This window comes from Liolophura sinensis, chromosome 9, assembly GCF_032854445.1.
Source record: "Liolophura sinensis isolate JHLJ2023 chromosome 9, CUHK_Ljap_v2, whole genome shotgun sequence".
NCBI lineage: Eukaryota > Metazoa > Mollusca > Polyplacophora > Chitonida > Chitonidae > Liolophura > Liolophura sinensis.
Genome location: NC_088303.1, coordinates 19,145,633 through 19,159,182, shown reverse-complemented (window position 1 = coordinate 19,159,182; position 13,550 = coordinate 19,145,633). Strand labels below are relative to the sequence as shown.

The window sequence follows — 13,550 nt, the reverse complement described above, 5'->3', positions numbered from 1 at the left end:
TGTAGTATGTAAACATTTAATTACCGGTACATTACCCTTTTGAAAAATAATAAGGCCTACTGGTATTTTACATCACACGGACATTTTATTGAATAATTATAAGCGGAGGACTCTTTGTATTACATCACGCATCATATTTTTTCCCTTATATGGTCATTACTGGGTTACGCTGGGAGGGTTACATCAGCGGTGTATTTATTACATAACACGATGTAACAAGCTCAGTTATGAAAGCTCCCAAAGGTAACCAAGAAACTGTTTTGGCTAAGGGGGAATAACTCTCACAGTATGGGTTTACTAGAGATTTCACCACACTTCGTCACCATGGGCTTATATTCTTCATATGTACTCTCCATCGGTTATTTCCGCCAATTAGACGACAGATAGTCTTAAAAAGTTAAAAGGTTTGTTGTATTCAAGTAGTGGCCATCAGTGATGGCTGACAGTGATGGAACCCCGCAGCCTCTCGTGAAAAACAGAGATGTTGTTGTTGTCGGCGATTGTAGGCCCACGTCAGGTGAAAATGAAACTTCAGGAAGTATTACCGTGATAGATGACATTCTGAGAAGATTGGCTGAGGCAGAACACATTGGCGACATTGATCTTCACCTAAGGAGGCTAAATACTTCCTGTAATAAATGTAAACCAGGAGAACAGGAAAAAGCTAAAAGGTTCTTGTTTTTAAACAATGGAACGGGCGGAATCTGATTTAAAAATGAGTCGGCATTTGCTAGTCCATTGCCGCTAGGGAGCAGTATAACGTAACTAACTCGTACGTGAGATGAAGATAGATGTTGGTCTTAGTCACAGCACGTGCTGGTAGAAATATCATTGCTGCTTACCCCAGTATATATGCGAGTATGTGATCATGTATAGACCTAGCTGGTGAAAAGCAGAATACGATATATTCGCGGAACATAATGACAATCTTCATTTTGATAAAGCATTTTCTTTATGATAGCACTGTAGGTTTTAATGAATAGATAAATCAACTTTACGGTGAAGTCGTATTAATGGTAAATGTAACATGTTTGTGAACTAAAACTGTTCTTGGTGCCTTTAATATCATATTTGAATCTTCAAGCTCATGATGGCTTTCTCTCCGGCCGTACGTTGGAAGGTCTGACAGCAACGTGCAGATCGTCGTGGGTTTTCCCTGGGCTCTGCCAGGTTTTCTTCCACCATGATGCTGGTCGCCGTGATATAAAACACCAATTAAATAAATAAATACATATTGAATCTTGCGAATACTATAATATTATGACTGTTGATCAGCCCAGGATTCCAATTTACACTGCCACAATGCACTTCATGATGTGAAATGAATATGACTACTTCTCCAACCTGTATACACCATAATAACGTGCAATGGTTTGTTGTACATTTTCAGGTGGTTAAAATGGGCAAAGCAGCGAGAACATTTGAAAGTGGTCAGCACACCTGTGCCATTGAGAATACTACCAGAGCCGTACACTGGAGAGCTCAGTGATGTTCGCGTGTTCACCAGACGAGGACCAGATGATGCCATCTTTGAAAAGAACAAAGACATACGGGAAAAGGTAAGATAGTTAAGGTGATTCAGACAAGATATTGAAGTAGTATGCCTCAGTCATCAAATACCAGTGGCTAACATCAGTATAATAGCCTTAGTAATTGGACATACACCTAAAGTCGGGTAAATTAGTCTATGGTCTCTGGACAGATTTTGTATTAGTAGTAGGTGGGATATAAAAGTAGTGTTGTGACGATTAATAGGTTTTCTGTGCTCTTAAAAAGTATGGGAATATCACTGAGTAAGTGAGTATGGTGCCATGAGTACCAGTATACATCATTAGTGTTTTAGGCTGAAGTTATGTTTTATTCATTGGGAGTTGGTCAGAGTTTTCTGGATTAGTTCTGTGATTCTTCAAAGATGTTGTATGCGTAATTTGATAATGGGTTTATCTTGATTTAAGATATGATTTTTTTGTAGTGACATGAATGGTTTTATTCATTAGCATGTGGCTAGAGGCATTTGTTTTCTGAATCAGTTCTGTGATTCATGAAAGATGTTGTACACATGATGATGGACAGATATGGTTTTTTTGTTTCACAATTGTTTTTATTTATTGGCAGGTGGCCAGAGGTAATTGTTTTCTGGACCTCTCAGGTGGACCAGAAAGGTGCATGTGCTGCGTCGTCTATGCCTTCAAAAAATTTACAGGTGGACTTGGAGATGATGATGATAAGGAAAAGGGAGACAACTTTACTTGGAAGAAATTTTTTACGAAGGTACCAATGATCAACAGCACCATTTTTCAGTATTAGGTCATTGACGCGATCAGGGTCAGGCCCCACCCAGCTACCAGGTTGACAAGTACTTGTTATATCCTCTCTTGCTGAATGCCAGTGTTGCTAAATTGATAGAGTTGCATCCCTGGACATCAGTGTCATGATGGTGTCAGACAAGATGACTTGATCATAAAGTCACAATGTAGAGACACCAGGTCAACAAGTACTTGTTATGTCCTCACACCCAAAATTAGATAAAGTACTGCCGCTAATAGGGATGGATTCTTGAAATAATCACTTACCCTAATTCCTCAACGTTTTCTTATACGAAAGAGCTAGTATGCTACTTTCAGTGTAATTTATTCAAATTTTTAAGTTTATTTCAAATAAATTTTAGCACCTCATGAAAAGTAGAATTTTATCAGTTTACACAGTATAATGTCTTCAGAATATGCTTGAATAAACACCTTACAAACATCCAAAAAGGTTGAAGAATTACAGTACCCACTAAACAGCTGTCCCATGGCCTGTTTACCTGAGTATCCTACCTTAGTCTGTTGAGGATCACATTAATCCTTCTTCCTCATTATCTTCCAGTCTTTGGAGGAGACAGACAAAGTCGTGTGCACAAGGAAAGCCAATGGTGAGGCAGCTCACTTAAGCTGTTTGGAGATTGATGGAGAGCTCTTCATTTGTGGAGGGTCAAAAAACGTGCATATGTTAATCAGGAGAAAAGGTGAGCCAGTGCCAGAAGAAGGGAGTATTGCCAGCTTACAGGTATTTTAGGTTACTGTTGTGTGGGCCTGTGGAGAGATATTTGAAGGTTGTGTTATGGACAAATGAGTGCAACCTCAGTAACCATCGAATATTACCTCAGATTTAATGAATTGTCTTATAGCATCAGGGACTAATATTCAGGGTTTGCAGTGATTTCATACATGTAGCTGCTCTGAGCCAGTCATCAGAACACTCCATGGTCACATGACTGGAGGTACTGGAGGTATGAAACAAAGCAAATTTAACCCAAGCGAGATATGCCCTGAATAAGATTTTTCCATGAAAAACATAGCATTCTCTCTGAAAAACTAATCTGAAAGTACATGTCTTTCAAATATTATAGTTTCAGTGTCTTGCATTACTTTAACCTTTAGGTATCAGCAAAAAGTAATATTTCACCCATTTAGCCCCATGTTATTTATCACCTCTGCTCCTAGCGAGGTACCCAGATTCTCGAAACTATGAATGTCTTTTTAACTCTAGTGTCAACAAAACGCTAGGGAGCTAGTGAATCTGCAGCCAAAAATAAACTTGCATTGGAAAGTCACTTCACACAGGAAAACAACAGCTTGCTTGCAACTTGTGTATGTAAAATGCAAGTGAACAGGTGTCATTTTTTATTTGAGCTCACCTCTTTTGTGTCCAGTCCTTGCAAAATTGTTTGCTAAAGCATTGCACACTTTTATAGTAAGTATGATGAGGTTACCTTTGAAAGTATGGGAAATACATGTGTGTAAATTAAGCTTTGTTTCAGATGTGTGATCTTTTGTATATTTCAGAGGATATTGAACTGTACAGTGGCCCTAGGTTTAAAATAGCTAAGGAAGTGTGTGAAGCAATAATGACAGCTCTTGAGGCCATGAATGAAGAAGACAAACTCAGGTCAGGCTCCCATGCAACAGTTTCTTGCAAACAAAAAACAAAAAAACAGAATGTTTTTTGATGGGATTTTTGCAGGATGAATTTGTTACATGGTTAAAAAAAAAGAACCAAAAATAACATTTGTACTTCTTATTTGCATATTCTGAAAACAATTAATTTGGATGTTCTGTTTGCATTAGTATCATTATTATATCTCACAAAGCTACAGATTGTGTTTATAGAAAAATAATTATGAAAAAAAAATATGGAACAAACAACAAATACATGGAGTTAGACCATTATAGAAAAAAAGTGTATTTTAAGACATTATGAATGCTTGAGCCGTGCATGATTTTGCAGGCAATTATAGCACTGATATGTTTCCATGACGTTTAAATGACATGTAGCCCCTGTGTTGAAGGTTGCTGAAGTTTCTGGCTATCACTCGGTTCACTGCTATCTTTGAGATCCTCAGCCCTGCCCATCAACATGTGGAGAATCTGTCACACCTCTCCAGGTAAAGTTTACAGGACACAGTGGCCTCCGTGGTTAGCATGCTTGTGCAGCACAGTGGCCCTGTAGCCTCTCACCAATGTGGTCACAGTCAGTTCAAGTCCAGCCCATCCTCATTTGGCTCCGGTCGTATGTGGAAAGCTCTGTCAGCAGCCAGCAGATAGTGGGTTCCCCCCGGGCTCTGCCCGACTTCCTCCCACCATAATGCTGGCTGCCAACGTATAATCTTGAGACTGGCATAAAACAGCAGTCAAATAAATAAATAAATAAATTGCTGGAAACAGCCAGGGTGGTTTGGAGCGTGGATCCCGGTTGCACGTAAACATCTTAGTGTTGTATGCATATAAGAGCTAGTACAGTGTGAAGACCTGAATGTTTTAAAAGGAGGGTTAAATGATAAGGATTGAGATAGTCCGAATTGCTTTCCTAAATTATTAAAAAATAGCAGTGTAGTAAAACCGCTGTCACTAGTTTTGGAGGATAGTGCGGAAACAAAAGTTTTCTGTTGTTTCCAATTTTGCATGGTGTGACGTCATGCAAGAACACTTGGCGTCACCCATCCCTGACGTATAGCAGCAAATGACGTTGTACTTTCAAACACATGACGTTATTCCAGCATAACTGCCTTACCCGACATCATATCTACTTGACTCATCGTCACATAAGGAACATTATCACGTCACGTCAGGAAAATTTTACGGAAACTGCCGATGATTTTGTTTTTGAGGACTCTCCACTTATACGAGTTAAAAAGTGTTATTTGCCGTAAATCTTTTTGAACAATGGTGTTAGCTCTGTTCCCTAGGGTATCCCTCGTATCATTTTAATATTTCTGTGTAGCTTCTCTTAAGGCTGAAGTAGCACTTTAACTACAGTGGCAGCCAACACTGCTGGCTCACATGTTCATGATATTTATATGCTTGTAAGGTTAAGAGGGCTTTGTTCTAGCAGACATCTTGTATCTCTCAGTAGATCTCTCTCTCACAGTTATCACAGTTGTTTGTCACTGCTCTCATGATTTCTTGATTTGCTTCTCTTTGTAAAGAGCAGGTCAGTTTTTTATTGAAGGACAAAGTTTTTTGAGTCAATTTCTTGTATGTGAATCGACAATTGACTTCACTTTGAAAACATTTAGAATCATTGTCAGAATTAATGATTTCCTTGAAGTACAATATATTATGTGAACCTTTTAAGTCAAATAGAAATAATCATTAATATGCATACATTGGTTCATGTATAAACATGAAAACTTTGATACAGTTGATTAATTTGCCTGGAAGACATGTCTATAAAGTATTATCCTTTTAAGCATATGTTAATAACATTCTCAACAGTTAACTTGAAGCCACAAGCTGCCATTAGCCTAGTGGTCTAAAGTGCTACTGATGGGGTTGACTTGTTAATTACCAATGAGGATGGCTGAGTGTAAGTCTTCAGCCTTTATTATAGTAGGTGTTTCATACTTGCATGCGAGTCAAAGCATCATGGTTCGCTCCTCTTTTAATTGTTGTCGTCTGCGCACATAGGAAATATGTCTTAACATAAATCAAGTTGCAAAATAAAGGAGTAATTGTATTGGCATTTTCTTTTTTCTTTTTCTAGCAGCAAGCTGGTGTTCATAACATGGACCAGTGTTGATCTGGAACCCTCTGCTGACACGCAGCTGTCTCCGCTGCCTCCCCACGTGTCTATAGAGGTACTGGCAGTATATTTATTTCTTTGATTGGTGATAGGTACTCAAGAATATTTCACTTGTTGGACGGCGGACAGCATTATATTGGGAAGAAACAGGGCAGAGCCTGGAGGAAACCCAAGATGATCCACAGGTTGCTTGCAGACCTTCCCACGTACGACCAGTGAGGAAGCCAGCATGAGCTGGATTTGAGCTCACAGTGACCGCATTGGTGACTGGCAGTACATACATGTGCAGCTATAAGTATAATTCGTATACCTTATACCTGGACAAGGACATGTTCAGTATGACTGGGTAACAATTAAAATACTTTAATTCAGAGCAGTTACATACACATAAGTAATATGTAAATCATTGTTTATTGTTTATCACATGACCTCTTGCAATAAATCAAATGACACAGATAAAGGGACAAAGATGGCACGAAAATGGTTAAACCTCATGTATATGTATCAAAAGCAAAATAGATCCACTGATTATTTTGGCAAACTGTGGGAGGAAACTGGTTACACTGATACATGTAAGATTAGTGAGTGACGAGCTATCTAGCTGGTATAATTTTGTTAGTATTTTGTTTCCTTTCAGGAAGTCAATTGGAGACTTTATAATGGTGAAATAAGAAACTGTGTATGTCAGCCAGGTTATCAGCTTAGCAGTTCTCATAAGTCATTTACTGACCTACGTTTATAATCTGTATTGCATGTACTTGATTGCTTGTTGCTGTTTACCTCAGGTGGCACGGTGTCTGGGGTTAGAGACTGTAAAGTATGAGGTGATCCCTTACTCTGATGTAGAAGACAGAATGTCTCAGGCATGCACAGGTTTTTCAGTCAGACATGTCGAATACTTTTTGTATGATTGATAGATTGAATGGGCTTTTTTTCTCCAACCTAGGGAATCTTCTCTTCACAACCCTGTATATCATTTGGCAATTCTGGTTTAGTCTGTCAGCGTTTCAGGGTTTATGGAACGCAAGATCAATGGGTTTAATAACAGCTGCAATGAGACTGTGATGGAAAGTAGTCTTTTGAATATCAATTCTTGCAGCATAAACACATGTTACTTGTCTTGTCAGATTAAAACAGTAGCTCAACACAGGATAATGTCAGTTGGTGCAATTACGTGTATGTAGTGGTCTTCAATGACTGGTACACATCAGAAACATAAACACTTGACCAGAGGGTGTGGTGACTACCTCTACTTAAGACTGACCCCAGGATACCAGTGTGAAACTCGAGTTGCTGGTCATGACCTGGGGCCGGTTTCATGAAGCTCACTTGACTTAGTAAGCCCTCAACTGCCATGACAATGTATGTTGTAGAGATATAAAGTGCACTTAGGTAAGGGTGACTTAACACCAAGTAAGCTTCATGAAACCAGCCCCAGCTGACAAACCATTCTGGTAGGTCGGTACATGCATTTCATATATCTGCTACATGTACATACATACTATCACTATTTTACTTCATAATGTCAACATCTTATCTTATGTAAGTAATACAAAATTCATATATACCAACATTAGGATAAGTGCTAATATGTATATAAGTATTGAAGAATACTGTAAAATGACAAATCCCTACGTGGATTTTACAATGTGAAAAACTGCTTCTGAAGCTTAAACTACAAGAAATTCAAGTTAAACCCCCTGATTGTCTGGTGTAATTTGGTAAAGTTTTTGAATAAGCTCAGGTTAAACTTAAAAAATTGCAGTTGAGCGATGGCTTTAAATTAAGAGTAAATCTTTAAGATCTATTGTTTCATCATTAGTTTAGATGAGGAATTTATCTTACAGCACCTTATTTATTTGACCCAAACTCACCACAACTTTATAAATGTAAAGCTTGTTCTATTTAATATGAATCAGTATGTACATATTCATCGATTTTGGGAAATAATACTAGTAAAATAAAAATATAAATATAAGGTGATCAATTATTCTTCATAGTGGCCGAAATATATGAAATCTGAAAAATCTATCTTCGTGACATGATGATGTCATCAGTTTCATTTACCATTTTTATGTGGTGATTTTGGGTATTTCAGACATTATTGTCTCCAAACATTACATTTAGTGACATCTGTTGACTTGTGTTTTCAAAATCAGTGGTAAAACGTTTGTATGATTTTTTCTTTTGTGCCCAGGTTCGTCGTGGTTACAATTATGAGGGAGAAGTGTTTTATTTTCTCGATGGATCATCTAATGTGATTGGTCTACTCAAGAAAAAAACAGCCTGGTGAGTATTGTCAGAAGTCTATTAAGCGGAGCATATCGTTAGTAGACTTCTGGTAACGTATGTACATGTATTCTTTTAACCATGGCAGACAAAACATAGAAATAATACTTTAGTCTAAATATTAGCACTTGTTCAATTGTTTACGTATTATGTGTTAATATATGTGTATATTGTTATGAGTTCAAACATTAATATAATTAATTTCATCTGCAATTTCCTCATTGATTTGCTGAAAATGTCTTCTAACAGGAATATGGAATTATTTCCATGATGAAATGGTATTTGAATTATCGATATTCCAGGTATATTCTTTGCCGAGCAATACGAGAAAAAGCACGTGGGATAACTGGAATTCTAGTGAAATCACCAGAGACTTTCTCTCTACCTGGAGCATTGAGCAAGGTATGTATGGGTTACCCCCCTTTCGATTTCAATGTCTTCGTTATTTCTTCATTTGCGACTTTATGGCCAAAAGGCAAAGATAAATGTAGATCAGAGATCTGTCTCATTCTTCCCAACTTGGCTGTCAGAATACAGACTCTTGCGTTCACAAACTGGAACTCTTCGCATGTACTGGCCTCAATATTTCAAGGCTGCACCCTACAGAATTGGGTTTCGTCTCATTATGAGGTGATTATAACCACGTTTGATTTTGATTAAAATATAGAAGACCAACTTGTGATATGAATGAAAACCTTGCATCTGAAGGATGTGAATTGTGCCAACCCATATTTTAGAATCACTTGACACTGTTGCTTGACTCAGGATCCTTCAGAAAAAATAAACTAGCGGACACGTGGATTTACACGTGGATTTTCACCACGTTTATGTTACGCCAGTAATGCAGTGATAGACAATGTGTTGGGTAGTCTCTCTAAACCAGACCGTCCTAACCTACCGGTACCCTACCGGTTTTCGGTCTGTCGAAATACCTATCACATTCATATACAAGTGGACGGTGATGTAATCAGTGTTAGCCAATGAACGCTCCGCGGAAGACTACAAATTTTCATTGCTTGAAGTGGGGATTTGTCTTCATTAATATTCGTCAGCAAGCAAGAACTGACAAAAGTAAGATATATACCGAAGAAAACAAATGCGAGGGAAGAAGCCGAGGCCCGTGTTTGTCAGAAAGGGTTGTAAGTAATTATATTTAATATTCAAATAGCTCTAAATCTCAACTTAATGTGGGGAGATGGACTTCCGGCGGCCATTCGAGGCACTCTCTGTTTGTTCGTTTCCCCTTGCTCTTTAATTTCCTTGCAGATACTCCCCCCCCCTCCTCGTTTGCAGGTTTCCTCTTTCCATATAGCCTTTTATAACGTGAGATGTGATCAAGAAGTGGAAAGCGTCCAGGGGCTCCTCAGAGGTCTTGCTTTTCATCGTCAAATCACGCCTTTGGGCTGTCACAACACGATTATTCAATGTGGATATCAGCTGTGCTAAACAAATTCCACAGTAAACCTTGTAAATCCACGTAGTCTTTCCATTTCTTTGGCCTGGCCATCGAATCGCATGATTATTGTATATTAAGGCTATAGGTGTCTGCTGTTATTTACTGTTTTCGACTTCCCGCCAGGAGATAGTAGAGTCGTTTCCATTGGTTGGCCAGGATTATGTTAAATAGCTATGTCACCGTATGCTAGATTAGCAGGCTTTTCGGCAGAGGTTGACTAAACTTACGGCTACGGTCCTCTGCTGAAGGAGAGTTTGTGTTGGGGTAATCTTCACATTGTTTATTCTTTTAATAATGAATGGAAACAAGTAATATCAACTACGATGACAGACAATCAGAATTATCTGTTATTAAAGTACCTTTTTCGTGATGCTTGCCTATGAAATCTTGAGTGGAACACAACCTAAATAACTGAATTGCAGGTGAGTGAATCTTGCAGTTTAGAGCGGTCAAAGTCACAATGGTGATTAAGAACAAGGATAGCTGTTCTCAGAGCTGATACATGCTGTTTCATTTATTCTGTGCTCTTGCTGCTAGACATATTTCCTTTTGAATGACATATCTCTGAATCCTTTAGCAAAATGTACTAATATGAAAATCATTCCAGTGGGATGTTGACAGATTGCTGTGAATTGAGATTTCCTCATTGTAAAACTGTTTGATCTGTTACATATGTGGTCTATACTTTACTGTGATACAGTGGTGCATGTTGAAGCTGCAGTGGAACATTTTTTGGAACATTCAGTGTTATGGAAATGATGTAATATCTACCACTTCAGACTTCTGCCGATCTCCCATTGTCAGCACAGCATATTACAGTGTGGAAATCTAAAGCCAAGACCAATCTCCTTTATTCGTTGGGACTGTACAATAAAATCCAGCTTCCCCTGGTTTGGTTGTCGCTTGCCGCGTTCTGATGGGAAGTTTCTATTGTGGGAAGGCTTCTCAAAGCGAGATTTCTTTCCACATCCAAGAAATACAGTGATATTCTGTGCTCTGCAGTTTGAAATGACCATACTGTGGTTTAATTCTGTTCACAGGTGGAAAGAAGGCTGACAGAAATACAAGACTGGCTAGGACTAGAGGAGACCTACATTAGTAAATGGAAGGTACTTCTGTGTAAGATTTTTGCTACCTTTAATGCTAATGAACATCTGCTTCTTAGCTCACCTGTATGAAGCATGGCCATTGATGTCACCACGATGATAATTATTATAATTTTTCACCAATTTTACTGTCACTTCATGTTATAAAAGTAACATGTTTTAAATGAAGCCATTTCTGCGCATTTTAATTGTATTAGTTAGTATATGTACAGATTTTTTTTACGGATTATATAGGCCTATGTCGACATACTATATATACGTACATATCTTTTTTTTTCTTCCAAATATCTTATTATATATTTCTTTTATATTTGTATATGGAAAAAAAAATAATTGTGGATGTCACTTTCACGCTTGTTTTCTTATCGAACTAGTCGTTGTTTGTCCTCTCATCGTAAGTAGCCTTTGGCTAATGTTAATTTGTTGACCCAGCCAACATTAAATGAAGAGATTTGGGGATTGAGATTTGAGCACTACTCTGGGTTTCCCATGTTTGTGATGTAAATCCTAATATTGTTACTGACGTTAAAGCTACGTCCTTAGAATATGGGACTAGATTTGATTGTGTTCAAATGTGTTCTGCGTGGTGTGATGGGGGCTCTTTATTGTAGCTGTGTTCGTATATCCTGTATATTGTAGGAACTTGGAGTGCGGTTCACCAAGTGGGTGGTGAGGAAAATGGAGAATGGGGAATTAGGACCTGCTGACATAGCTGATCAGTTTCCCGTTACGTGGTAAGCTAGTTTAAATTTACCAAAACTGAGGCTCTTTTAATAAAAATTTTACATATGCACCTATTTTCATATTAATTTGAACATAACATTGTTAAGTTTTAGAAAACATGGTGATGTCATCAGGGGAACATTTTGTTGTAGTTTCAAAGTTTTTAAAAAAAGGGAATGGCCTGAGTTATACAGCAAGGATTATATGGTAGAGAAAATTTCATTATTGTGTTAGGGTGCTATTTTTTTGTTCTCCTTTACCTGTATCTGTGGCTGGTGCATCTGCACCTTTGGATGGGGGTTTCCTTTTCTGACAGTCCTTGAAAGTTTCCCTTGGACTCTTTTTGGTTTCCACCTTCATGATATTTATTTATTATTTTATTTATTTCTGACAAAGAAGTCAGTTTAATGATTGGAGGAGACCAGGCCTGAGCTAGGTACCTGACAAACCACACAACTTCATGAGATATCTGAACTAATGAGAGATGGATTTGTACCTTCGTTCTGATGGGTCAAAGTCTTATCTGGGTCTTCTAGTAGAAGCCATTGATTCACTTGCTCAATGAAGGCTCCTCCTATTTTATAACTATAATATATATATTAAATGCATTATTAATAAATATACTATTATGTGGGCCTATGTTCATCATGTCCAGTGTTGTGTGTTTGATACTGTGCAAAACCATCGCCAAATTTCAAATAGAAGTTAGTGATATGATACACTAGGCTTGAGTGTTATAAAAAGGGGGAAAAATCCCATAAAATGAAGCAATCATCAAGAGAAAGGTCATTGAAAACTGTTTTAAATTGTTAATGGACATAATAGTGTAGGCATGAGCATTAAAGGGAATATTTGTCAAAAATATTCCATGCACCTCTAAACTGAAATAAAAACTGTTTTTATCCTCGTTCTTTTTATAAAGACGTTAAAAACATTGTGTATATTTGCATATTTGTATTATTTTTTGAAATCTTCGTTAGCTGGAGCATCATTTCTCGTGGTTGATACAAAATTGCACATACATGTAGCAGTGTTACCGTCAGCATATCAAAAAATTAACACTGGTTCTTATGTTTTTTGTAGGGACAGCTTTCTAAAGGAATCTGGGCTGACTGACAACATACAGTTTGGGGATGGAGTCTCCCTTTGACTCCCAGATTCACTGGAGTCCAAAGTTTTCCCTTAACAAGGGAAGCTTCATAACCACCTCAGGGATTCTGCTGAGTCATTCTGTTTGACCTTAGCTCTACATAAGTCATACGTGTTTGGCAATGCGGAACTCAAGTAAAACTGTGATAACCGAAATATGTGACAGTTTAACTTACGAGAGGACGGATCCTTGAAATATTTAAGAAAGACTCATTAATTATGAATATTTTTTGCAATCTACATTTATAAGAATTTTTCAATTCTATGACAACGGTCATATTTTTTGGGTGGATGAAACCGGAGTGCTCGGAGTAAAACCAGCAACTTTCGACTGATACCTAACACACCTCCTGACACTTAAAAGCCGTGGCCGATTCAGATCGACTAATTTATCTATTTCTAATGTTAAGGTGGCGCATGAACTACCGCAGGATTCGGAAAAGGGAGTTCCTGTGTATTTATTTATTATTTCACTTATACGACGGCGGCCAGCATTATGGTGGGAGGAAACTGGGCAGATCCCATGGAAACCCACTACCATCCGCAGGTTGCTGAAAGACCTTCCCACGTACGGCCGAAGAGGAAGCCAGCCTGGGCTGGACTTGAACTCACAGCAAGAGTTCTTTTTAAACTGATGGCAAAGAGTTACTAACATGACGCAAACTATGTTTGAGGTTGTAGTTGAAATATAGGATAACAAAATTGATCATCCGTACTTTTGGATCCATTCATAAAATAAAGTTATTTAATGTTTTCAATCCGAT

General features: G+C 38.0%; 1 protein-coding gene across 2 annotated transcripts; it reads left to right on the top strand.

The window, feature by feature from the left end:
• Window positions 1-305: 305 nt before the first annotated feature.
• On the top strand, window positions 306-12,812 carry LOC135475207 (uncharacterized). Of its 2 annotated transcripts, none has more exons than XR_010445030.1 (13): window positions 306-671; window positions 1,391-1,559; window positions 2,116-2,271; window positions 2,869-3,007; window positions 3,828-3,930; window positions 4,331-4,426; window positions 6,025-6,118; window positions 6,849-6,926; window positions 8,261-8,352; window positions 8,655-8,754; window positions 10,849-10,927; window positions 11,554-11,648; window positions 12,721-12,736. XR_010445030.1 is itself a non-coding variant. In XM_064755014.1 (13 exons), exons 1-13 carry the CDS (start codon window positions 436-438, stop codon window positions 12,785-12,787), a joined length of 1,494 nt encoding a protein of 497 aa, XP_064611084.1. In that variant the 5' UTR covers window positions 306-435; the 3' UTR covers window positions 12,788-12,812. The 2 variants fall into 2 exon arrangements, 1 of the variants encoding a protein (XP_064611084.1); XM_064755014.1 differs by having other exon boundaries at window positions 10,849-10,917; window positions 12,721-12,812.
• The last annotated feature ends 738 nt before the right edge of the window (window positions 12,813-13,550 follow it).

Bases quoted from the DNA above. Each gene is read 5' to 3' on its own strand.
- LOC135475207 (XM_064755014.1), top strand. From the start codon at position 436: ATGGCTGACAGTGATGGAACCCCGCAGCCTCTCGTGAAAAACAGAGAT. The intron at 6,119-6,848 runs GTACTGGCAGTA...TGTTTACCTCAG, and splicing joins CTCCCCACGTGTCTATAGAG to GTGGCACGGTGTCTGGGGTT. The intron at 6,927-8,260 runs GCATGCACAGGT...TTTTGTGCCCAG, and splicing joins TAGAAGACAGAATGTCTCAG to GTTCGTCGTGGTTACAATTA.